The 27,790-nt window shown below is 46.8% G+C and overlaps 1 protein-coding gene across 1 annotated transcript in view; it reads right to left on the reverse strand.

Annotated features, from left to right (window-relative positions):
- Positions 1-437: 437 nt before the first annotated feature.
- LOC135888154 (zinc finger protein 436-like) overlaps positions 438-27,790 on the reverse strand; it is a 31,497-nt gene continuing 4,144 nt past the window's right edge. The window contains exon 5 of the mRNA XM_065415966.1: positions 438-1,042. Coding sequence (XP_065272038.1) covers positions 438-1,042 — 605 coding nt within the window. The remainder of the gene's footprint in view (positions 1,043-27,790) is intronic.

The following is a 27,790-nucleotide window of genomic DNA, read 5'->3' on the forward strand; positions in this document are numbered from 1 at the left end:
TCTCAGATCTGGCTCAATCCTGTGAAGCCACCAATGTCCGGGGTGGCCCCGGGGGCGGCACCGGGGAGAGTCAGGGCACACACCCTGCTGGAGCTTTTTTCTCCATCGCGGCGAGACGGCCACCGTGGCCGCGCCGCTTTTTGATAGAACGAACGGCGGATTGAAGGCCAGGTCGCTGCAGGATTGTCACGTTTCGCACCAAGTCAAGCCACTTTATGCCTGTCTTCCCCATCCCTCCCCACTCAAAAATTCTCCTCCCTTCCCAGCAAGCATTCATATGTCTAATTTCTTTCCCCCCCCAAAAAAATAATACCATTGATTGCATTCCCCCACCCCCATAACATTTTCCCTTCTCAGGACATCGAGGAAGTTTCTTCCCTGTATGGATTTGCTGATTCCAAACCCAACCAAAGCCCCGACTGCAACCGCTCCCGCATTCAAGATTTCAACCTCGTGTGGACTTTCTGATGTTTAATCAGATGCGAGTTCTGACTAAAGCTTCTCCCACAGTCGAGGCATTTATAGGGTCTTTCCCCCGTGTGGATTCTCCGGTGCGTAACTAGGTTGGAGCTCAGATTGAAGCTTTTCCCACAATCCAGGCATTTGTAGGGTCTCTCTCCCGTGTGGGTTCTCTGGTGTCGAATACAGGTTGAGCTGTCACTAAACCCTTTCCCGCATTCCGGGCATTTATAGGGTTTCTGTCCCGAATGGATTCTTCGGTGCTTAATCAGGGCTGAGTTGTCGCTGAACATTTTCCCACACTCTGGGCACTGACAGTTTTTTTCTCCCGTGTGGATTTTTTGGTGCGTCGTCAGGTTGGAGCTCTGAATGAAACTCTTCCCACATTTGGTGCATTTGTGGGGTTTGTCTCCCGTGTGGATTCTCTGATGCACGACGAGGCTCGAGCTCCGATTGAAACTTTTCCCGCAGTCGAGGCATTTGTAGGGCCTCTCCCCCGTGTGCGTTCGCTGGTGCAGAATAAGGTTGGAGCTCTGATTGAAACTTTTCCCGCACTCCTGGCATTTATAGGGCTTCTCTGCCGAGTGGGGGAGCTGAGATCTACCAAGCTGTTTGCTCATATTGAATCTTTTCTCACATTCGGTGGGTGGGTTTTTTTTTTCTCTTGTATGGGTTCTTTGCTGCATTGAGGTTTCCAGGATGTCCTTTCCACCTCTACTAGAGCTAATGGCTTGACACCCTTTCTTCCCTGGCTGCTTTCCCTGCTGCCTTTCTGCCCTGTGCTGACTCTCAGAGGCTTTTCCCTGCTCGAGGCTTGATGCAATGTCTTCTTTGGAGCATCTGGATGATGCCCCATGGGGTTGTGGCTCCTTACAGCCTGCCTGCCGTGGATTCTCTTCCTCATCCTCTCTCACCATCCTGTCGCCCGCTGGAGTAAAGAGAGAGAACCCGGACAGGAGTCATCCCCTCTGCTGGGGTGAAAGGAAAGAAAGGGGCATAGCAAAGAAGAGAGACACAGCACAATAATGGTTGGGGAGAATGAGGGCTTGTCTACCCGCAGGATCGACGGGCAGCGATCGATCCAGCGGGGGTCGATTTATTGCGTCTAGTCTAGACACGATAAATTGACCGCCGAGCGCTCTCCCGTCGACTCCGGTACTCCACCGGAGTGAGAGGCGCAGGTGGAGTCGACGGGGGAGCGTCAGCAGTTGACTCACCGCAGTGAAGACACCGCGGTGAGTAGATCTAAGTATGTCGACTTCAGCTACGTTATTCACGTAGCTGAAGTTGTGTAACTTAGATCGATCCCCGCCCCCAGTGTAGACCAGACCCGAGAAAGGTAAAAAAATTGACCTCTGTGTAAATTTTCTTTCTCTGAAGTGCGAAGGGGGCACGTGGAGCGCTCTGATCCATTACAGCCAGGTTATTCCTCCTCATCTTTCAAACATGGAGTGTCCTCTGTCCCCTCCCCACAAATCCACCCCATATTTCCTCTCTCTAGCTTCACAATATAGTGGTTGCAGGTGGACTGCACATGTGTGTGTGTGCGCGTGTAATAGAAATGAAGGCTTATCCCACCTATCAGGGATGGTCTAGGTTTACTTGGTCCTGCCTCAGCCCAGGGGGCTGGACTTGATGACTTCTCGAGGTCCCCTCCAGCCCTACATTTCTATGATTCCTTCCAGCAGCGGTGAGGCCCTGGGGAGCTACAGAAGCAGTCAGTTCTCTGAACAGCGCTGCCTGATGACACTACGGTGTGAAGCTAGAGAGAGAGATGAACAACACAGCAATGATGAGGGAAGCCTGCATGTTTGGAAGAGGAAGTGGAATAACCCAGTGGTAACGGATCACGGAACAGCAGGTGCCCACAAGGGAGAAATAGGATTCTGCCATGCACACGCTTAGGGGGAAGTAAATTTGGGGAGGGAGATCCTGCCAGCTGTCTATCAGGATGGGTGAGGCGCTGTGAGTGACATGGTGAGGGGTAGGACCCTATCTAATTCACAGTCCGTTTTGGTCAATTTCACAGTCATAGGATTTTTAAAATGGTAAATTTCATGATTTCAGCTATTTCAGTCTGAAATTTCACGGTGCTGTAATTGTAGGGGTCCTGACCCAAAAAGGAGCTGCAGGGGAGTTGCAAGGTTACTGTAGGAGGGGTGGGCTTGCGGTACTGCTGCCCTTACTTCTGCGCTGCTGCTGACGGTAGCGCTGCCTTCAGAGCCGGGCAGCTGGAGAGCGGCGGCTGCTGGCCGGGATCCCAGCTCTGAAGGCAGAGCCGCCGCCAGCAGCAGCAGTACAGACGGCATGGTATGGTATTGACACCTTTACTTCTGTGCTACTGCCTTCAGAGCTGGGCCCTCAATCAGCAGCCGCCACTCTCCGGCTGCCCAGCTCTGAAGCCAGCAGCACAGAAGTAAGGGTGGCATGGTATGGTATTGCCACCCTTACTTCTGCGCTGCTGTTGGCGGGGTGCTGCCTTCAGAGCTGGGTGCCCAGCTAACAACCGCCACTCTCCAGCCACCCAGATCTGAACGCAGCGCAGAAGTAAGGGTGGCAGAACTGCAGAGTCTCAATGCGTGGATGAGACGATGGTGGAGGGAGGAGGGGTTTAGATTTATTAGGAACTGGGGAAACTTTTGGGAAAGGGGGAACCTATACAGGAAGGATGGGGGAAAGCTGACAGGTGCAGAGGAACACGTGGTTCGGACATCCCTTAGGGGAGGAAATATGAATAGAGAATATCTATGTCCTAGTGAGGATGAGAGGATAGAAAATGATAAAATACAGGCAGGGTCTGATAAGAAACAGTCAAATAAAAAAGAGTCCCATTCAATTACATGGTGTAATGGCAGACAGCTAAAAGGAGACAAGTTTTTAAAGAGCATATATACCAATGCTAGAAGTCTAAAGAATAAAATGGGTGTACTAGAGTGCCCTGTATTAAATGAGGATATTGAAATAACAGGCATCACAGAAACTGGGTGGAATGAGGATAATCAATGGGATACAGTAATACCAGGGTACAAAGTATATCGGAAGGACAGAACAGGTTGTGCTGGTGGGGGAGTGGCATTATATGTGAAAGAAAGCGTAGAATCAAATGAAGTAAAAATTGTAAATGAATCAAACTGTACCATAGAATCTCTATGGAGAGAAATTCCATGTTCTAATAAGAAGAATATAGCAGTAGGGATATATTATCGACCACCTGACCATGATGGTGATAGTGGATTGTGAAATGCTCAGGGAGATTAGAGAGGCTATTAAAATAAAAAACTCAATAATAATTATGGGGGATTTCAATTATCCCCATATTGACTGGGTACATGTCACCTCAGGACGGGATGCAGAGATAAAGTTTCTTGACACCTGAAATGACTGCTTCTTGGAGCAGCTGGTCCTGGAACCCACCAGAGGAGAGGCAATTCTAGATTTAGTCCTAAGTGGAGCACTGGATCTGGTCCAAGAGGTGAATATAGCTGGACTGTTTGGTAATAGCGACCATAATATAATTAAATTTAATATCCCCGTGGCAGGAAAAACACCACAGCCGCCCAACACTGTAGCATTCAATTTCAGAAAGGGGAACTACACAAAAATGAGGAGGTTGGTTAAACAGAAATTGAAGGGTACAGTGCCAAAAGTGAAATCTCTGCAAGCTGCGTGGAAACTTTTTAAAGACACCATAATAGAGGCTCAACTGAAATGTATACCCCAAATTAAAAAACGTAGTAAGAGAACCAAAAAAGAGCCACCGTGGCTAAACAACAAAGTAAAAGAAGCAGTGAGAGGCAAAAAGGCATCCTTTAAAAAGTGGAAGTTAAATCCTAGTGAGGAAAATGGAAAGGAGCATAAACACTGGCAAATGAAGTGTAAAAATACAATTAGGAAAGCCAAAAAAGAATTTGAGGAACAGTTAGCCAAAGACTCCAAGTAATAGCAATTTAAAAAATATATATTTGAGAAGCAGGAAGCCTGCTAAACAACCAATCCAATTGGATTGTGGGGCCACTGGACGATGGAGAAACTAAATGAATTCTTTGCATCGGTCTTCACGGCTGAGAGTGTGAGGGAGATTCCCAAACCTGAGCCATTCTTTTTAGATGACAGATCTGAGGAACTGTCCCAGATTGAGGTATCATTAGAGGAGGTTTTGGAACAAATTAAACAGCAATAAGTCACCAGGACCAGATGGTATTCACCCAAGAGTTCTGAAGGAACTCAGATGTGAAATTGCAGAACTACTAACTGTAGTCTCTTAACCATTTAAATCAACTTCTGTACCATGAAATCTGGTCTCCCACCATGAAATCTGGTCTTCTGTGTGCTTTTACCCTTTACTATACAGATTTCACAGAGGAGACCAGCCTTTCTTAAATTGGGGGTCCTGACCCAAAAGGAAGTTGCAGGGGGGCTCACAAGGTTATTTTTGCAGGGGGGGGGGTCACAATATTAACAACATAAGAATCGCCCTACTGGGTCAGACCAAAGGTCCATCTAGCCCAGTAGCCTGTCTTCCGACAGTGGCCAGTGCCAGTGCCCCAAAGGGAATGAACAGAACAGGTAATCAACAGAGGCTAGGGACACCATTCCTGCCCATCCTGGCTAATAGCCATTGATGGACCTACCCTCCATGAAATTATCTAGTTCTTTTTTGAACCCTGTTATGGACTTGGCCTTCACAACATCCTCTGGCAAGAAGTTCCACAGGTTGACTGTGCGTTGTGTGAAGAAATACTTCCTTTTGTTTGTTTTAAACCTGCTGCCTATTAATTTCATTGGGGTACCCCTGGTTCTTGTGTTATGAGAAATAGTAAACAACACTTCCTTATCTACTTTCTCTACACCAGATTTTATAGACCTCAATCATATCTCCCCTTAGCTGTTTCTTTTCCAAGCTAAAAAGTCCCAGTCTTATTAATCTCTCCTCATACGGAAGCCGTTCAATACCCCTAATCATTTTTGTTGCCCTTTTCTGAACCTTTTCCAATTCCTATACATCTTTTTTTGAGATGGGGCGACCACGTCAGCAAACAGTATTCAAGATGTGGGCATACCATGGATTTATATAGAGGCAACATGATATTTTCTGTCCCATTATCTATCCCTTTCTTAATTATTCCCAGCATTCTGTTCACTTTTTTGACTGCCACTGCATGTTGAGTGGATGTTTTCAGAGAACTTTCCACAATGACTCCAAGATCTCTTTTTTGAGTGGTAACAGCTAATTTAGACCCCATCATTTTATATGTATAGTTGGGATTATTCTTTCCAATGTGCATTACTTTACATTTATCAACATTAAATTTCATCTGCCATTTTGTTGCCCAGTCACCCTGTTTTGAGAGATCCTTTTGTAGCTCTTCGCAGTCTGCCTGGGTCTTAACTATCTTTAGTAATTTTGTATCATCTGCAAATTTTGCCACCTCACTATTTACCCCTTTTTCCAGATCATTTATGAATATGTTGACTAGGACTGGTCCCAGAACAGACTCCTGGGGGACACCACTATTTACCTCTCTCCATTCTGAAAACTGACCATTTATACCTACCCTTTGTTTCCTATCTTTTAACCAGTTACCAATTCATGAGAGCACCTTCCCTCTTATCTCGTGGCAGCTTACTTTGCATAAGAGCCTTTGGTGAGGGACCTTGCCAAAGAGTTTCTGAAAATCTAAGTACACTATATCCACTGGATCCCCTTTGGCCACATGCTTGTTGACTCCCTCAAAGAATTCTAGTAGATTGGAGAGGCATGATTTCCCTTTACTAAAACCATGTTGGCTCTTCCTCAACAAATTATGTTCATCTATATGTCTGACAATATTGTTCTTTATTATTGTTTCAACCAGTTTGCCCGGTACTGAAGTCAGGCTTACAGGCCTGTAATTGCCGGGATCACTTCTGGAGTCCTTTTTAAAAACTGGCGTCACATTAGCTATCCTCCAGACATCTGGTACAGAAGCTGATTTATATGATAGGTTACAGACTACAATCAAAACAATGAGGAGTCCTTGTGACACCTTAGAGACTAACAAGTTTATTTGGGCATAATCTTTCGTGGGCTAGAACCCACTTCATCAGATGTATGGAGTGGAAAATACAGTAGCAGGTATAAATACACAGCACATGAAAAGATGTGCCAGCAATGCCCCTCTCCCATGTACATTGGCCATACTGGACAGTCTCTACGCAAAAGAATAAATGGACACAAATCTGACATCCTGAATTATAACATTCAAAAACCAGTAGGAGAGCACTTCAATCTCCCTGGACAGTCAATAACAGACCTAAAAGTGGCAATTCTTCAATAAAAAACTTCAGAAACAGACTCCAATGTGAAACTGCAGAACTGGAATTAATTTGCAAACTGGACACCATCAAATTAGGCCTGAATAAGGACTGGAAGTGGTTGGGTCATTACAAAACCTAATTTCCCCCATACTAATTTCTCCCTACTGTTACTCACACCTTCTTGTCAACTGTTTGAAATGGGCCACTCATTACCACTACAAAAGTGATTTTTCCTCCCTTGGTATCCTACTGTTAATTTAATTGTCTCGTTAGACTGACCTCCCACTTGGTAAGGCAACTCCCATCTTTTCATGTATTTATACCTGCTACTGTATTTTCCACTCCATGCATCTAATGAAGTGTGTTCTAACCCACGAAAGCTTATGCCCAAATAAATGTGAAAGGCCTGGTCTACACTACACCTTTAATTCGGATTTAGTGGCTTTAATTCGAATTAACTCTGGAACCGTCCACACAACGAAGCCATTTAATTCGAATTAAAGGGCCCTTTAATTCGATTTCTGTACTCCACCCCGACGAGCGGAGTAGCGCCAAAATCGAATTTGTCAATTCGAATTAGCGTTAGTGTGGCCGCAATTCGATGTTATTGGCCTCCAGGAGCTATCCCACAGTGCACCATTGTGACCGCTCTGGCCAGCAATCTGAACTCGCATGCACTGGCCAGGTGGACAGGAAAAGCCCCGGGAACATTTGAATTTCATTTCCTGTTTGCACAGCGTGGAGAGCACAGGTGACCACAGAGAGCTCATCAGCACAGGTAACCATGCAGGCTGATAATCGAAAAAGAGCACCAGCATGGACCGTACAGGAGGTACTGGATTTGATCTCTATATGGGGAGAGGATTCAGTGCTAGCTGAACTGCGTTCGAAAAGACGAAATGCCAAAACTTATGAAAAAATTTCCAAGGGCATGATGGAGAGAGGCCACAATAGGGACACAGATCAGTGCCGCGTGAAAGTCAAGGAGCTCAGACAAGCCTATCAAAAAGCAAAGGAGGCAAACGGTCGCTCCGGGTCAGAGCCGCGGACATGCCGCTTCTACGCTGAGCTAAATGCATTTCTAGGGGGGGCCGCCACCACTACCCCACCTCTGACTGTGGATTCCGAGCTGGGGATAATCTCATCAGGGACACCTGATGATTCCGCGGAAGGGGAAGAGGAGGAGGAGGAGGAGGACGAGCTGGCAGAGAGCACCCAGCTCTCCGTTCTCCCCAACAGCCAGGAACTGTTTCTCACCCTGACTGAAGTACCCTCCCAAGCCTCCCAAGCCAGCACCCAAGACCATGACCCCATGGAAGGGACCTCAGGTGAGTTTACCTTTTAAAATATAAAACATGGTTTAAAAGCAAGCATTTTTAATGATTAATTTGCCCTGAGCACTTGGGATGCATTCGCAGCCAGTACAGCTACTGGAAAAGTCTGTTAACATGTCTGGGGATGGAGCGGAAATCCTCCAGGGACATCTCCATGAAGCTCTCCTGGAGGTACTCCAAAAGCCTTGCCACAAGGTTTCTGGGCAGTGCAGCCTTATTCCGTCCTCCATGGTAGGACACTTGACCACGCCATGCTAGTAGCAAGTAATCTGGTATCATTGCCTGACAGAGCCTGGCAGCGTATGGTCCCGGTGTTTGCTGGCATTCAAGCAACATCCGTTCTTTATCTTGCTGTGTAATCCTCAGGAGAGTGATATCGCTTAGGGTAACCTGGTTGAAATAAGGGAATTTAATTAAGGGGACTGAGGTGGCCGTTCCTACTGGGCTGTTTGCCTGTGGCTGAAAAGAAATCCTTCCCTGCATTTAGCCAAGTGCAAGGGGGGGGGGAGGATTGGCCCAGAGCTTTTCGCGTTTTGCTAGCAGGGATCTTCCCTGATACCAGCCAGGCGGTGAGGGGAGGGATAAAGCACTCATCCCAGAGAATTCATGGCGGGTGGGGGGGGGGGGGTGTTAGTTTGGTTCCTGCAGGGATCTTCCCTGATACCAGCCAGGCGGTGGGGGGAGGGATAAAGCTCTCATCCCAGAGAATTCATGGCGGGTGGGGGGGGGGGTGTTAGTTTGGTTCCTGCAGGGATCTTCCCTGATACCAGCCACGCGGTGGGGGGAGGGATAAAGCACTCATCCCAGAGAATTCATGGCGGGTGGGGGGGGGGGGGTGTTAGTTTGGTTCCTGCAGGGATCTTCCCTGATACCAGCCACGCGGTGGGGGGAGGGATAAAGCACTCATCCCAGAGAATTCATGGCGGGTGGGGGGGGGGTGTTAGTTTGGTTCCTGCAGGGATCTTCCCTGATACCAGCCACGCGGTGGGGGGAGGGATAAAGCACTCATCCCAGAGAATTCATGGCGGGTGGGGGGGGTTTGTTAGTTTGGTTCCTGCAGGGATCTTCCCTGATACCAGCCAGGCGGTGGGGGGAGGGATAAAGCACTCATCCCAGAGAATTGGATGGGGGGGGGGTGTTAACCTTCAGCAGCAGAAAACAAGCTAACAGGAAAACTGCAGCACAACGGGCTTTGCTTGGTATGTGGGAAAGCAGGGCGCAGAAGCCTAAAGACAGTGGCTTACCATGGCAGCATGCAAGGTGAATTCTGTTTCCCCGACCTGCGTCTGTGATCTCTAGCAGCAAAGCCACAGGCACTCAATATTAAGAGGCAAAATGCGACCTTGCACAGAAATCACATGTGCTATGTAATGTGAATAGTATACACCGTGAAAGAGTATAAGCATTGTTCTGAAAAATGTATCTTTTAAAAAAATTCTCTCCTTTTTTCACTCCCTCCAGCAGGTGCAAATGTTTCAAGCCTCCCTCCTCCTTCCCGAAGGCTATCCCAGATAAGGCGTCGTAAAAAAAAAACGAGAGAAGAGATGTTTTCCGAAATCATGCAATCCACCAGGAATGAAAGAGCTCATCTGAATGAGTGGAAGGAGACGGTTTGCAAGTATAGGAAAGAAGCCAGTGACCGTGAGGACAGGAGGGACCAACGTGAGGACATGAGGGACCAACGTGAGGACAGGAGGGACCAACGTGAGGAGAGGAGAGACGCTCGAGATGAGAGGTGGCGGCAGGAAGATCAGAGGAGTCGGGAAGCAACGCTGGGGCTGCTGCGTGAGCAAACAGACATGCTCCGGCGTCTGGTGGAGCTTCAGGAACGGCTGCTGGAGAACCGAGTGCCGCTACAGCCCCTGTATAACCCCCCTACCTCCTCACCATGTTCCATAGCCTCCACACCCAGACGTGTAAGAACACGGGGGGGGAGGCTCCGTACACCCTCCCATTCCACCCCAGTGGACAGCCCAAGCAAAAGGCTGCCATTTTTTTAACCTTTTTTTACTGGGCTTTTCCTTCCCGCAGATCCTCCTCCCAAACCCCACTCAGGTTCTGTGCCGCTACAGCCCCTGTATAACCCCCCTACCTCCTCACCATTTTCCATAGCCTCCACACCCAGATGTGTAAGAACACGGGGGGGGGGAGGCTCCGTACACCCTCCCATTCCACCCCAGTGGACAGCCCAAGCAAAAGGCTGCCATTTTCTTAATCTTTTTTTACTGGGCTTTTCCTTCCCGCTGATCCTCCTCCCAAACCCCACTCAGGTTCTCTCCCTCTTTTTATAATCAATTCATAAAGAATAAATGATTTTTAAACAATGGTGACTTTATTTCCTTTGAAAGCAAGCTGGGGGAAGGGGGAGGGTGGGTTCCTTACAGAGAATGAGTCAATAAAGGGGGCGGGTTTTCAGGAAGGATAAACAAACATAAATTTCACACTGTAGCCTGGCCAGTCATGAAACTGGTTTTCAAAGCTTCCCTAATGCGCAGCGCTTCATCGTGTGCTCTTCTAATCGCCCTGGTGTCTGGCTGCGAGTAATCAGCAGCCAGGCGATTTGCCTCAGCCTCCCACCCTGCCATAAAGGTCTCCCCCTTGCTCTCACAGAGATTGTGAAGCACACAGCAAGCAGTAATAACAATGGGGATATTGGTTTGGCTGAGGTCTGAGCGAGTCAATAAGGATCGCCAGCGACCTTTTAAACGGCCAAATGCACATTCTACCACCATTCTGCACTTGCTCAGCCTGTAGTTGAACAACTCCTGACTCCTGTCCAGGCTGCCTGTGTATGGCTTCATGAGCCATGGCATTAAGGGGTAGGCTGGGTCCCCAAGAATAACAATTGGCATTTCAACATCCCCCACGGTTATTTTCTGGTCCGGAAAGTAAGTCCCTTGCTGCAGCCGTTTAAACAGATTGGTGTTCCTGAAGACGCGAGCGTCATGAACCCTTCCCGGCCAGCCCACATGGATGTTGGTGAAACGTCCCTTGTGATCCACAAGTGCTTGCAGCACCATTGAGAAGTACCCCTTGCGGTTTATGTACTGGGTACCCTGGTGCTCCGGTGCCAAGATAGGAATATGGGTTCCATCTATTGCCCCACCACAGTTAGGGAATCCCATTGCAGCAAAGCCATCCACTATGACCTGCACATTTCCCAGAGTCACTACCTTTCGTAGCAGCACCTCCGTGATTGCTTTGGCTACTTGCATCACAGCAGCCCCCACAGTAGATTTGCCCACTCCAAATTGATTCCCGACTGACCGGTAGCTGTCTGGCGTTGCAAGCTTCCACAGGGCTATCGCCACTCGCTTCTCAACTGTGAGGGCTGCTCTCATCTTGGTATTCTGGCGCTTCAGGGCAGGGGAAAGCAAGTCACAAAGTTCCATGAAAGTGCCCTTACGCATGCGAAAGTTTCTCAGCCACTGGGAATCGTCCCACACCTGCAACACTATGCGGTCCCACCAGTCTGTGCTTGTTTCCCGGGCCCAGAATCGGCGTTCAAAGCCTATAACCTGGCCCATTAACATCATAATCTCCAAAGCACCGGGGCCCGCGGTCTCAGAGAATTCTGTGTCCGTGTCCATGTCCTCATCACGCTGGTCGCTGCGCTGCAATCGCCGCCTCCTCCTCCTCCTCGCCTCTTGTTTCTGGTCCTGTGTAAGCATAAACTCCACGAGAAAGCGCGAGGTGTTTATAATGTTCAAGACTGCGTTCTGGAGCACAACGGGATCCATGCTTGATGCAGAATGGAGTCTGCAGAGTTCACTCAGGAAAAAAGGCGCGAAATGGTTGTCTGCCGTTGCTTTCAGGGAGGGAGGGGGAGGCTGTACCCAGAACTACCTGCGACAATGTTTTTTGCCCCATCATGCACTGGGGTCTCAACCCAGAATTCCAAGGGGGGTGGAGACTGCGGGAACTATGGGATAGCTATGTAAAAGCTACCCACAATGCAACGCTCTGGAAATCGATGCTACTATGGTAGCTTGGACGCACACCACCGAATTAATGGTGCCTAGTGTGGCCGAATACATTCGAATTTATAAAATCGGTTTCCTAAATTCGAATTATATAAATTCGAATTAATCCTGTAGTGTAGACATACCCTTAGTCTCTAAGGTGCCACAAGGATTTCTCGTTGTTTTTGCTGATACAGACTAACACGGCTACCACTCTGAAACCAGACTACAGTCAGTAGTTCTGCAATTTCACATTTGAGTTCCTTCACAACTCTTGGGTGAATCCCATCTGGTCCTGGTGACTTATTGCTGTTTAATTTATCAATTTGTTCCAAAATCTCCTCTAATGATACCTCAATCTGGGACAGTTCCTCAGATTTGTCACCTAAAAAGAATGGTTCAAGTTTGGGAATCTCCCTCACATCCTCAGCCATGAAGACCGATGCAAAGAATTCATTTAGTTTCTCCGCAATGGCCTTATCGTCCTTGAGTGCTCCTTTCGCACCTCGATCGTCCCGTGGCCCCACTGGTTGTTTAGCAGGCTTCTTGCTTCTGATGTACTTAACAAATTTTTTTGCTATTACTTTTTGAGTCTTTGGCTAACTGTTCCTCAAATTCTTTTTTGGCCTTCCTAATTGTACTTTTACACTTCATTTGCCAGTGTTTATGCTTCTTTCTATTTTCCTCACTAGGATTTAACTTCCACTTTTTAAAGGATGCCTTTTTGCCTCTCACTGCTTCTTTTACTTCGTTGTTTAGCCACGGTGGCTCTTGTTTGGTTCTCTTACTATGTTTTTTAATTTGGGGTGTGCATTTACGTTGAGTCTCTATTATGGTGTCTTTAAAAAGTTTCCACGCAGCCTGCAGAGATTTCACTTTTGGCACTGTACCCTTCAATTTCTGTTTAACTAACCTCCTCATTTTTGTGTAGTTCCCCTTTCTGAAATTGAATGCTACAGTGTTGGGCGGCTGTGGTGTTTTTCCAGCCACGGGGATATGAAATTTAATTATATTATGGTCACTATTACCAAGCGGTCCAGCTATATTCACCTCTTGGACCAGATCCAGTGCTCCACTTAGGACTAAATCAAGAATTGCCTCTCCTCTGGTGGGTTCCAGGCCCAGCTGTTCCAAGAAGCAGTCATTTCAGGTGTCAAGAAACTTTATCTCTGCATCCCGTCCTGAGGTGACATGTACCCAGTCAATATGGGGATAATTGAAATCCCCCATTATTATTATTGAGTTTTTTATTTTAATAGCCTCTCTAATCTCCCTGGGCATTTCACAATCCACTATCACCATCATGGTCAGGTGGTCGGTAATATATCCCTACTGCTATATTCTTCTTATTAGAGCATGGAATTTCTCTCCATAGAGATTCTATGGTACAGTTTGATTCATTTACAATTTTTACTTCATTTGATTCTACGCTTTCTTTCACATATAATGCCACTCCCCCCCCCCAGCACGACCTGTTCTGTCCTTCCGATATATTTTGTACCCTGGTATTACTGTATCCCATTGATTATCCTCATTCCACCAAGTTTCTGTGATGCCTATTTTATCAATATCCTCATTTAATATGAGGCATTCTAGTTCACCCATCTTATTATTTAGACTTCTAGCATTGGTATATATGCTCTTTAAAAACTTGTCTCCTTTTAGCTGTCTGCCATTACACCATGTAATTGAATGGGACTCTTTTTTATTTGACTGTTTCTTATCAGACCCTGCCTGTATTTTATCATTTTCTATCCTCTCATCCTCACTAGGACATAGAGATTCTCTATTCATATTTCCTCCCCTAAGGGATGTCCGAACCACGTGTTCCTCCACACCTGTCGGCTTTCCCCCAGCCCTTAGTTTAAAAACTGTTCTACAACTTTTTTTGATGCCAACAATCTGGTTCCATTTTGGTTTAGGTGGAGCCCATGCTTCCTGTATAGGCTCCCCCTCTCCCAAAAGTTTCCCCAGTTCCTAATAAATCTAAACCCCTCCTCCCTACACCATCGTCTCATCCATGCATTGAGACTCTGCAGTTCTGCCTGCCTAACTGGCCCTACACGTGGAACTGGGAGCATCTTAATGCTATCATGGAGGTCCTGGACTTCCATCTCTTACCTAGCAGCGTACATTTGGCCTCCAGGACCTCTCTCCTATCCTTCCCTATGTCATTGGTACCTACATGTTCCACGACCACCGTCTCCTCCCCGGCACTACAGATAAGTCTATCTAGATGTCTTGAGAGATCCGCAACCTTTGCACCAGGCAGGCAAATCACCACGCAGTTCTCCTGATCATCGCAAACCCAGCTATCTATGTTTCTAATGATCAAATCGCCCATTACTAATACCTGTTTCTCCCCCAGAGAGGTATCCTCAGTGCGAGAGGATACCACAACATCATCTGGAAGGAGGGTCCCAACTATGGGATTTTTCCTTCTGCTCCAGTTGGATGCTCTCCTTCCCTGGGACTTTCATCCTCCGGAACAGCACAGAAAGAAAGAGATCTTGGAGTCATTGTGGATAGTTCTCTGAAAACATCCACTCAATGTGCAGCGGCAGTCAAAAAAGCGAACAGAATGTTGGGAATAATTAAGAAATACTTCCTTTTGTTTGATTTAAACCTGCTGCCTATTAATTTCATTGGGTGACCCTGATTCTTGTGTTATGTGAAGGGGTAAATAACACTTCCTTATTCACCTTCTCCACACCAGCCATGATTTTATAGATTTCTATCATATCCCTCCTTTAGCTGTCTCTTTTTCCAAGCTGAACAGTCAGTCTTTTTAATCTCTCCTCATAAGGAAGCTGTTCCATACCTTCATTGTTTTGGTTGCTCTTCTCTGTACCCTTTCCAATTCTAATATAACTTTTTTGAGATGGGGTGACCAGAACTGCATACAGTAGTAAAACTCTGGATTTATATAGAGGCAATATGATATTTTCGGTCTTGTTACCTATTCATTTTCTAATGGTTCCTAACATTCTGTTTGCTTTTTTGACTGACGCTGCACATTGAGCAGATGTTTCCAGAGAACTAACCACAATGACTCCAAGATCTCTCTTGAGTGGTAACAGCTCATTTAGACCCCATCATTTTGTAAGTATAGTTGGGATTATGTTTCCAATAGGCATTACTTTGCATTACTCAAGGTTGAATTTCATCTGCCATTTTGTTGCCCAGCCAGCCAGTTCTGAGAGATCCCTTTGTAACCCTTTGTAGTCAGCCTTGGAGTTAATGATCTTGAGTAATTCGGTATCATCTTCAAACTGCCACCTCACAGTTTACCTCTTTTTCTAGATCATTTATGAATATGTTGAATAGGACTGATCCTAGTACAGATCCCTGGGGGACACCACTATTTACCGCTCTCCATTCTGAAAACTGACCATTTATTCCTACCCTTTGTTTTTTATCTTTTAACCAGTTACTGATCCATGAGAGGACCTTCCCTCTTATCCCTTGACTGCTTACTTTACTTAAGAGTCTTTGGTGAGGCACCTTGCAAAGGCTTTCTGAAAGTCCAAGTACTCTGTATCCACTGGGTCATCCTTGTCCACATGCTTGTTGACCCCCTCAAAGAATTCTAATAGATTGGTGAGACATGATTTCTGTTTACAAAAACCACGTTGACTCCTTCCCAACTAACCATGTTCATCTCTGTGTCTGATAATTCTGTTCTTTACTATAGTTTCAACCAGTTTGTCCGGTACTGAAGTTAGGCTTACCGGCCTGTAACTGCCAGGATCGCCTCTGGTGCCTTTTTTTAAAAAAAAATCAGTGTTGTATTAGCTATCCTCCAGTCATCTGGTACAGAAGATGATTTAAATGATAGGTTACATACCACAGTTAGGAGTTCTGCAATTTCACATTTGAGTTCCTTCAGAACTCTTGGGTGAATCCCATCTGGTCCTGGCGACTTATTACTGTTTAGTTTATCAATTTGTTCCAAAACCTCCTCTAATGACACCTCAGTCTGGGACAGTTCCTCAGATTTGTCACCTAAAAAGAATGGCTCAGGTTTGGGAATATCCCTCACATCCTCTCAGTCATGAAGACCGATGCAAAGAATTTATTTAGCTTCTCCCCACAGCCTGGTCCTCCTTTAGCACCTCGATCGCCCTGTGGCCCCACTGACTGTTTGGCAGGCTTCCTGCTTCTGATGTACTCAAAAAGCTTTTTGTGTCTTTTGCTAGTGGCTCTTCAAATTATTTTTGGCCTGCCTAAATAAACTTTTACATCTGACCTGCCACAGTTTATGTTCCTTTCTGTTTTCCTCAGTCAGATTTGACTTCCAATTTTTAAAGGACGCCTTTTTGCCTCTTTTTTGTTGTTTAGCCAAGGTGGGGTTTTGGGTTTTTTCGGTCCTCTTACTGTTTTTTTAATTAAATTTGGGCATACATTTAATTTGAGCCTCTGTTATCGTGGTTTTAAAAAGTTTCCATACAGCATGCATGCAATTCACTCTTGTGACTGTTCCTTTTATTTTCCGTTTAGCTAGCTTCCTCATTTTTGGGCAGTTCCTCTTTTTTTAAGCTAAATGCTACTGTGGTGGGCTTCTTTGGTATTTCCCTCCCAAGGATGTTTAAATTTAATTACATTATGGTTGCTGTTGCCGAGCAGTTCAGCTATATTCACTTCTTGGACCAGATCCTCTGCACCACTTAGGACTAAATGAAGAATTGCCTCTCCTCTTGTGGGTTCTAGGACTAGCCACTCCCAAGAAGCCGTCGTTAATGGAGTCTGGAAATGTTATCTCCGTTCAGAGATGACATGTACCCAGTCAGTACAGGGATAGTTAAAATCCCCCATTATTAGTGAGTCTTCTATTTTTGTAGCTTCTCTAATCTCTGTGAGCATTTCACAGTCCTGGTCTGGTGGTTGGTAGTATATACCTGCTGCTATATTCTTCTTATTCAAGCATGGAATTTCTATCCATAGAGACAGAAATTGGCTAACAAACTGTTATTGTATTACTGATGAGTAAACCCATGGGTGACATTCTCCACTTAAGAATCAGCGGACGGGGAAAGGCGAGGGCTAGCAAACTGTGACGGGACAACCAAAAAGAATGGCTGGGTGTCAGCAACTGCTCCTGGTAGCAAGTTGTGCCAGCGAACAGTTTGTAAAACTAGAGTTAATGCCACTCCACAAACGATTTCCGACCAGAATTGGCTACTTTGCTGTTATGGAGCATGCTCCAGCGATCTGAATGCGCGCAGTAACATGTGCTGAAGGTGCATCTGCTCACTGCTTTAAAGAGGAACCAGAGGGGCTGGCTCGCAGGGGAGCGATGGGCAGAATTTGACCCGGGGATCGTAAACCAGATAGACACTACGTGGTGCAGGAGCTGGGGTTGAAATAGGGGGAGATGGGTTGCAAAGTGGCAGAGAGGAAAAACCCTAGAATAGGAGGGGTTGCAGAGGGGATGAAAGTTACCACAAACAGGTGAAGTAGGGTGAGGGTGGTGGATGGGCTTTTATTCCTCTTTAGGTAGCACATCTCAGCCCCAACCCCCACAGCTGTGGTGTTGAAGTCACAATGTGGCCCATAGATACAGCAGCTCTTCTCTATCTGAAATGAGGTCTCAAGCTGCCGAAGGAGGCTGGATTCGGTGAAGGGGTTTGCACATCCACCACCTTAACTAATTTTGGAATTCTTGTTCATGTCTTTGGTGTGAAAAGATTTCCTCGTTCGTTTACGCAAGTGTCACCTGCCTGCACAGAGCCTCATGGATCCCTCGCAAATCTGTCTTATCTGCTCTTCTGATTGTCTCAATGGTGATCCACTGCCCGTGATTTGTGTATTTATTTAAATTGTGGTTTTATAACTCATTGTCCTTAGCCCACCAGTGTTTAGCTTGGTTAACAGTGAGCAGATGGATGTCACGGTGCCACTTAATGGAGGGTTCACAGAAAAGGATCATTGAGGCTAGTAGCTAAGCAATCCATTCATAGGAGTGTTCTGTAGTATAACGTGTCCTAGATTCTTATTCTGATGTGGTAATTTACCCTTTTTATTTCAAAATCGCCTCTTTTCTTCTACTCCCCATTCCCGTTTACACACCCAAGGATTACCTTTGCTCTTTCTGTCACAGTATCCCACCAGGAGCTCATGCTGAGTTCCTTGCCCACTGAGTTCCTTGCTGGCGGCGCCCCTGTCCACAATGGCCTTATCGTCCTTGAGTGCTTCTTTAGCACCTTGATCATCCAGTGGCCCCACTGGTTGTGTAGCAGGCTTCCTGCTTCTGATGTACTTAAATTTTTTTTGCTATTTTTACTTTTTGAGTCTTTGGCTAACTGTTCTTCAATCCATTCCAGAGTCACTGCTTTCCAAGACAGTCTCTCCCCCCACCTCTCCTCTGGTCTGTAGTTATGACCTCAATTCTTTGGGCTAGGTTTTCAAAGCTATCTAGGGTACCCAAAAATGCAGCTCCCATAAGCGCCACATGGATCAGGTTGCCACTGTGCTAGGAGCTGTACAAACTCAAAACATGCCATTTGCGCCTTTGAAAATCTCCCCCTAAAATATTAGCGCAGACAAGGTCTTAATTCTTTTTTTTTAAATCTTGATCTAACAGGCATTTTCCCTCTACAGTTTGTTTGTATTCCACTTTGTCTGACATTTGCTGCTTCTGAAGGAACTCAAAGCCAATTCGTACAAACAGTTACCCAAAAAAGTACTGTATGTTACTACAAATTGTTCAAGCCAGATCCCCACCTGGGGTCAATGGATCACAACTCCACCAGCATAAATGGGGCCAGATCCCCAGCTGGTGTCAATGGATCACAGCTCCACCAGTATAAATGGGGCCAGATCCCCAACTGGTGACAATGGATCACCGCTCCACCAGCATAAACGGGGCCAGATCCCCAGCTGGTGTCATAAGAACATAAAAATGGCCCTCCTGGGTCAGACAAAAAGGTCCATCTAGCCCAGTATCCTGTCTTCCGACAGTGGCCAGTGCCAGGTGCCCCAGGGGGAATGAACAGAAGAGGTAAACATCAAGTGATCTATCCCCTGTCGCTCATTGCCAACTTCTGGCAAACAGAGGGACACCATCCCTGCCCATCCTGGCTAATAACCATTGATGGACCTATCCTCCATGAAATTATCTAGTTCTTTTTTGAACCCTGTTATGGTCTTGGCTTTCCCAACATCCTCTGGCAAGGAGTTCCACAGGTTGACTGTGCGTTGTGTGAAGAAATACTTCCTTTTATTTGTTTTAAACCTGCTGCCTATTAATTTCATTTGGTGACCCCTAGTTCTTGTGTTATGAGAAGTAGTAAGCAACACTTCCTTATCTACTTTCTCTACGCCAGTCATGATTGTATAGACCTCAATCATATCTCCCCTTAGCCATCTCTTTTCCAAGCTGAAAAGTCCCAGTTTTATTAATCTCTCCTCATACGGAAGCCGTTCAATACCCCTAATCACTTTTGTTGCCTTTTTCTGAACCTTTTCCAATTCTAATATATCTTTTTTGAGATGGGGCGACCACATCTGCACACAGTATTCAAGATGTGGGTGTACCATAGATTTATATAGAGGCAACATGATATTTTCTGTCCTATTATCCAACCCTTTCTTAATTATTCCCAGCATTCTGTTCACTTTTTTGACTGCCGCTGCACATTGAGTGGATGTTTTCAGAGAACTATCCACAATGACTCCAAGATCTCTTTCTTGAGTGGGAACAGCTCATTTAGACCCCATCATTTTATATGTATAGTTGGGATTATGCTTTCCAATGTGCATCAACATTAAATTTCATCTGCCATTTTGTTGCCCAGTCACCCAGTTTTGAGAGATCCTTTTGTAGCTCTTCGCAGTCTGCCTGGGACTTAACTATCTTTAGTAATTTTGTATCATCTGCAAATTTTGCCACTTCACTGTTTACCCCTTTTTCCAGATCATTTATGAATATGTTGACTAGGACTGGTCCCAGAACGGACCTCTGGAGGACACCACTATTTACCTCTCTCCATTCTGAAAACTGACCATTTATACCTACCCTTTGTTTTCTATCTATTAACAAGTTAACAATCCATGAGAGCACCTTCCCTCTTATCCCGTGGCAGCTTACTTTGCATAAGAGCCTTTGGTGAGGGACCTTGCCAAAGACTTTCTGAAAATCTAAGTACACTATATCCCTGGATCCCCTTGGCCCACATGCTTGTTGACCCCCTCAAAGAATTCTAGTAGATTGGAGAGGCATGATTTCCCTTTACTAAAACCATGTTGACTCATCTATGTCTGACAATATTGTTCTTTATTATAGTTTCAACCAGTTTGCCCGGTACTGAAGTCAGGCTTACAGGCCTGTAATTGCCGGGATCACTTCTGGAGCCCTTTTTAAAAATTGGCATCACATTAGCTATCCTCCAGTCATCTGGTACAGAAGCTGATTTAAATGATAGGTTACAGACTACAGTTAGGAGTTCTGCAATTTCACATTTGAGTTCCTTCACAACTCTTGGGTGAATCCCATCTGGTCCTGGTGACTTATTGCTGTTTAATTTATCAATTTGTTCCAAAACCTCCTCTAATGATACCTCAATCTGGGACAGTTCCTCAGATCTGTCACCTAAAATGAATGGCTCAGGTTTGGGAATCTCCCTCACATCCTCAGCTGCAAAGAATTCATTTAGTTTCTCCGCAATCAGGGCTGGCGGTCGCCTAGGGCACTACAATTTGGGGGGCGGCGACCGCGGCGGTATTTCGGCGACGGGACCTTCCGCCGCCTCTGTGGGGGGGCGGCATTTCAGGGTGGGACCTTCCGCCGCCTAGGGCTGCAGAAATGCTGGCGGCGCTCCTGTCCACAATGGCCTTATCATCCTTGAGTGCTTCTTTAGCTCCTTAATCATCCAGTGGCCCCACTGGTTGTGTAGCAGGCTTCCTGCTTCTGATGTACTTAACAAATTTTTGCTATTACTTTTTGAGTCTTTGGCTAACTGTTACTCAAATTCTTTTTTGGATTTCCTAATTGTATTTTTACACTTCATTTGCCAGTGTTTATGCTCCTTCTATTTTCCTCACTAGGATTTAACTTCCACTTTTTAAAGGATGCTTTTTTGCCTCTCACTGCTTCTTCTTTGTTGTTTAGCCACGGTGGCTCTTTTTTGGTTCTCTTACTATGTTTTTTAATTTGGGGAATACATTTCAGTTGAGCCTCTATTATGGTATCTTTAAAAAGTTTCCACGCAGCTTGCAGAGATTTCACTTTTGGCACTGTACCCTTCAATTTCTGTTTAACCAACCTCCTCATTTTTGTGTAGTTCCCCTTTCTGAAATTAAATGCTCCAGTGTTGGGCAGCTGTGGTGTTTTTCCAGCCACGGGGATATGAAATTTAATTATATTATGGTCGCTATTACCAAACAGTCCAGCTATATTCACCTCTTGGACCAGATCCTGTGCTCCACTTAGGACTAAATCAAGAATTGCCTCTCCTCTGGTGGGTTCCAGGCCCAGCTGCTCCAAGAAGCAGTTGTTTCAGGTGTCAAGAAACTTTATCTCTGCATCCCATCCTGAGGTGACATGTACCCAGTCAATATGGGGATAATTGAAATCCCCCATTATTATTATTGAATTTTTTATTTTAATAGCCTCTCTAATCTCCCTGAGCATTTCACAGTCACTATCACCATCATGGTCAGGTGGTCGGTAATAGATCCCTACCTCTATATTGTTATTATTAGAGCATGGAATTTCTACCCATAGAGATTCTATGGTACAGTTTGGTTCATTTACAATTTTTACTTCATTTGATTCTACGCTTTCTTTCACATATAATGCCACTCCCCCACCAGCACAACCTGTTCTGTCCTTCCGATATATTTTGTACCCTGGTATTACTGTATCCCATTGATTATCCTCATTCCACCCAGTTTCTGTGATGCCTGTTATTTCAATATCCTCATTTAATACGAGGCACTCTAGTTCACCCATTTCATTCTTTAGACTTCTAGCAGTGGTATATAAGCACTTTACAAACTTGTCTCCTTTTAGCTGTCTGCCATTACACGATGTAATTGAATGGGACTCTTTTTTTTATTTGATGGTTTCTGATCAGACCCTGCCTGTGTCAGTGGATCACAGCTCCACCGGGATAAATGGGGCCAGATCCCCAGCTGGTGTCAATGGATCACAGCTCCACCAGAATAAATGGGGCCAGATCCCCAGCTGGTGGCAATGGATCACAGCTCCACCGGGATAAATGGGGCCAGATCCCCAGCTGGTGGCAATGGATCACAGCTCCACCGGGATAAATGGGGCCAGATCCCCAGCTGGTGGCAATGGATCACAGCTCCACCGGGATAAATGGGGCCAGATCCCCTGCTGGTGGCAATGGATCACAGCTCCACCGGGATAAATGGGGCCAGATCCCCAGCTGGTGGCAATGGATCACAGCTCCACCAGAATAAATGGGGCCAGATCCCCAGCTGGTGGCAATGGATCACAGCTCCACCGGGATAAATGGGGCCAGATCCCCAGCTGGTGGCAATGGATCACAGCTCCACCGGGATAAATGGGGCCAGATCCCCAGCTGGTGGCAATGGATCACAGCTCCACCGGGATAAATGGGGCAGATCCCCAGCTGGTGGCAATGGATCACAGCTCCACCGGGATAAATGGGGCCAGATCCCCAGCTGGTGCATATTGACCACAGCACTTTTGACTTCCTGGAGCGACACTGATTTGACACCAGCTGAGGATTTGGCCCCTGTGGTTTTGCACCACACAAACACACATTTTGCACGGATTCCCCTAGTCCGTGCCAGGAGATGAACATTCACCCATAACAAAGAAGAACCATTAAATAAAATAAAATAAAGCCCAGTAAATCAAGCTGAGCCGATCTTCCACATTCAAATCCCCAGTCAGCATCTCAGGGGGCTGGGATTGTTTCACCAGAGTCGGCAGACCATTTAGCGAGCAGGATCCGCTGCAGAGCGGGGGTCACTGGCAGGCAGGGGATGGGAAAGTCTCTTACCTGCGCTCCAAGTGGAGCAGGCGCTGCTCAGCGGGAGGTGTCTTCCTCCTGGATCTGGGGTCCCAGCTCTTTTGGGGGGGAGGGGGGCGGAAGATCTGTCTTCCCTTTAGGGAAAGTCCTGGGCAGGCCGAGGTCTCTGCGAGCCTCTTGGGAAGCCGCAGGGCTGAGACGCCCGCGATATGAACCTCTCCCCCCTGCGGCCGGGGCTCGGGGATCTCGCAAGGGGACGCCGCAGGGCGCCGGGCATGCACACAGCAGCGCCCGGGAGTTACCCTGGAGCGAGTGAACTCCACTTCCTGCTGCTGGGGCCGTGTGTGACCTCCCGTCACCGCTCCCAGCCCAGCGCCTCCTGGGTCCTAGCGAGACCTCGATTGCTTGGCAGCCCCCTGCCTCTCGGGCGCGGGCAGCATCTCCCAGCCTCGCACCGCGTGGCCTGGGGTGGATTAGCAGGAAGGGGGGATTACAGGGAGGGGAGAGAGGGTGACACAGAGGTGAGAGGGGGGTATGTCTGCTGTTGGGGGTGTTGTTAGAAAAATCTAACCCCATTTCTGCCTCCTAGGCTGAGACAAGCTGGGGGTCCCCTTGAACAATACCAGGGGTGGGCAAACTTGTTGGCCCGAGGGCCACAGCTGGGTATGGAAATTGTATGGTGGGCCATGAATGCTCATGAAATTGGGGGTTGGGGTGCAGGAGGGGGTGAGGGCTCCGGCTGGGGGGAAAACAAAGGGTAGGTATAAATGGTCAGTTTTCAGAATGGAGAGAGGTAAATAGTGGTGTCCTCCAGAGGTCCGTTCTGGGACCAGTCCTAGTCAACATATTCATAAATGATCTGGAAAAAGGGGTAAACAGTGAAGTGGCAAAATTTGCAGATGATACAAAATTTTTGCAAGACAGGATGTGTGTGGGGGGAGAATAGATGATTAGGCTGAAAACAGAATGTTGGTGCTAACTCAAAGAAGTGACTAGGTGGGTCAGGTAAAGAGACACAATGCCTGAGTGAGCTAAAGATCCGAGGGAGAACCCGCAGGGGACTATTTATTAGGAAAAAGATCATAGGAATGTAAAAACAAGTAGGGCGAACACACACAGCGCGTGGCCAGAGCGTGCGGTGCAGAGATTGGTGTTTGCTAAGTAACGGCGCCAGTTTTAACATGGGCGATGCAACGTAGAGTGAAGGCAAAGAGATGGAGACGTGTATATAAAGAGAGAGGGGTTGCCTGTAACTTTGGAGTCGCGCTGTCCTCTGCATTTATATTTAATTAGCTCAGCGTAGCCTGGCTGGATGCTCAATAAAAAAATACTTGAGGGACGAAGTCAGGAGTTGAACTGAGTTTTTGGGAAGCCGAGTGGAAACAGGTTTCGGTGCTGGGACTCCCATCACCTAACTGATTTTGATAAAAAATCCCCTCTGATTATAATCCATTCTCTCTATTTATGCATTATGAGTATCTGCATAAATTGCTTATTTTCCCCTCTAGGTATCCACTATTGATATAAGACTTTTCCTGTCTAATCAATGAAAATATACAAATCTGAGATTTTCCTATTTTTTTCTTTTAATGACCAAATACTGATATAAAAGCCTCACAACTGTCACTAATTTTTGCTGTCGAATGATCTAACAATACAAGATTCCCCCAAAGCAGCTCCTTCGATTCCGCTCTTTTCTTGCTTCCGGCTCAGTTGCTCTGTCAGTGGGAGGGTGTCGTGGATTTAACCCTGGTAGGAGGGGCTGCATCTGCCATGTAATAAAGTGACCTAAAATTTTCCCTCATGCAAAGTCTAGGACATCTGTCTGCAGCAAAAACAAAACAAAAAACCACCGCAGGGGGCATCGGGGTGTGAAACGGACTCACACCCCTTCTGAAACTTTCCCCATCACCAATCTCAGGTCACCCTAACAGACTGAAGAATGACAACCACTTTTCACACCCGATCAGTGCCTCCTCCTGATGGAGGGACAGAAGTGGCTGTGGTGAAGTTGGCTCAGGTAGGGGATTTCCAGGGAGCTGCTGGTGGTTTTGTATGAGAGAAAGACAGAGAGAGAGAGAGGGAGGGGCAGGAAACATGCAGGGTGAGGAAGGGAGGGAGGACAGGAGCTGACAGACTTCCTGGGAGGTGGCCAATCCGTTCTGGGGCATGACTTCCCCATTTCTGTAACAGAAAACAAACCTCCTGGGCAGGGCTGGGTACACTGACCAGACTCCCCGTGCTGGAGCCTCAAGCTACTAGCTAGAGCAGTGGTCCCCAGACTGTGGGGCGCACCCCACTAAAGGGGCATGGAGGAACATTCAAAGGGGGCGCGGTGAGGCCGGGGCCACCCCCAAGGGGAGCAGGGAGGGAGCGCCACCCAGCCCTGCTCCGCTCCTCAGCTCTGCTCCAGCTTGTCTCCTGCCCTCGGCCCCCGGCCCCAGCTCCGGCTCGGCTCCCACCCCCGGCCCCTGGATCCACTCCTGGCCCCGGCCATGACTCCACTCCTGCCCCGGACCTGATTCAGGCCCCACCTCTGGCCCCCGGCCTCAGCCCAGCTCCAGCCCCAGCTCCACCTGCCCTCATTCCTTGTCCACCCTCATCCCCAGTTCTACCCCCAGCTCCGCCTTCAGCCCAAGCTCCCCTGCTGAGCCAACAGTGCAGGAATGGAGGAGAGGGGGACACAGACAGATTCCATTACTGGTAAGGGCGGGCGTGACAGGAAAAGTTGGGGCCCCAAAAGTGCACACACAGCCCATGGGTCTGGGACCCCTTCCCCAGCCTCATACCTGCACACAGCCCACAGGTACCCCTCCCCCCACTCCCATTCTCCTCTCTGATTATCAGGGAGGACCCAAAATCCCCTCAGATTTTGCCCTTTCCTTCATTATTGAATTCTCTCAGATTTTGTCATTTCCCCCTGTATTTCTGAAATATTGATCTAAAACCCACCTCGGATCTGAGGGGATTCCCCCTCCCCGCTTTTTTAACTGCACCAACTTCTTGTTTTGGAGGGAAATTATTGCCCTGAGTCATTCCCCGGATGGGATGGAGGAGAGGATAGTGCAGGGGACACGGGTGGGACTGAGGAGTGAGCACGGAGATGCGGCTGCCTCTGGGGTGGGACATAGGGCTAGATCCACAAAGAGGACTCAGGGTACATCTTCACTGCAATCAAAGACCCCACCACAGCCAGTCTCAGAGCCCAGAACGACTGGCCCAGACTGGCAGGGCTCATTGCTACAGGGCTGAGCACAGCAGTGTAGATGTTGGAAAATAAAGGCTGTACAGAGGTGCCGACTTTCTAATTTCCCAATAATAATAATGGGGGATTTCAATTATCCCCATATTGACTGGGTACATGTCACCTCAGGATGGGATGCAGAGATAAAGTTTCTTGACACCTTAAAAGACTGCTGGTCCTGGAACCCACCAGAGGAGAGGCAATTCTTGATTTAGTCCTAAGTGGAGCATAGGATCTGGTCCAAGAGGTGAATATAGCTGGACTGTTTGGTAATAGTGACCATAATATAATTAAATTTAATATCCCTGTGGCTGGAAAAACACCACAGCTGCCCAACACTGGAGCATTCAATTTCAGAAAGGGGAACTACACAAAAATGAGGAGGTTGGTTAAACAGAAATTGAAGGGTACAGTGCCAAAAGTGAAATCTCTGCAAGCTGCGTGGAAACTTTTTAAAGACACCATAATAGAGACTTAACGTAAATGTACACCCCAAATTAAAAAACCTAGTAAGAGAACCAAGAAAGAGCCACCGTGGCTAAACAACAAAGTAAAAGAAGCAGTGAGAGGCAAAAAGGCATTCTTTAAAAAGTGGAAGTTAAATCCTAATGAGGAAAATAGAAAGCAGCATAAACACTGGCAAATGATGTGTAAAAATACAATTAGGAAGGCCAAAAAAGAATTTGAAGAACAGTTAGCCAAAGACTCAAAAAGTAATAGCAACATTTTTTAAAAGTACATCAGAAGCAGGAAGCCTGCTACACAACCAATGGGGCCACTGGACGATGGAGGCACTAAAGGAGCACTCAAGGACGACGAGGCCATTGCGGAGAAACTAAATGAATTCTTTGCATCGGTCTTCACAGCTGAGGATGTGAGGGAGATTCCCAAACTTGAGACATTCTTTTTAGGTGACAGATCTGAGGAACTGTCCCAGATTGAGGTGTCATTAGAGGAGGTTTTGGAACAAATTGATAAATTAAACAGCAATAAGTCACCAGGACCAGATGGGATTCACCCAAGAGTTCTGAAGGAACTCAAATGTGAAATTGCAGAACTACTAACTGTAGTCTGTAACCTATCATTTAAATCAGCTTCTGTACCAGATGACTGGAGGATAGGTAATGTAACACCAATTTTTAAAAAGGGCTCCAGAGGTGATCCCGGCAATTACAGGCCGGTAAGCCTGACCTCAGTACTGGGCAAACTGGTTGAAACTGTAATCAAGAACAATATTATCAGACATATAGATGAACATCATTTGTGGAGGAAGAGCCAACATGGTTTTAGTAAAGGGAAATCATGCCTCACCAATCTACTAGAATTTTTTGAGGGAGTCAACAAGCATGTGGCCAAAGGGGATCCAGTGGATATACTGTACTTAGCTTTTCAGAAGGCCTTTGACAAGGTCCCTCACCAAGGGCTCTTACGCAAAGTAAGCTGCCACGGGATAAGAGGGCAGGTGCTCTCATGGATTGGTAACTGGTTAAAAGATAGGAAACAAAGGGTAGGTATAAATGGTCAGTT

This window comes from Emys orbicularis, chromosome 13 (assembly GCF_028017835.1).
Source record: "Emys orbicularis isolate rEmyOrb1 chromosome 13, rEmyOrb1.hap1, whole genome shotgun sequence".
Lineage (NCBI taxonomy): Eukaryota > Metazoa > Chordata > Testudines > Emydidae > Emys > Emys orbicularis.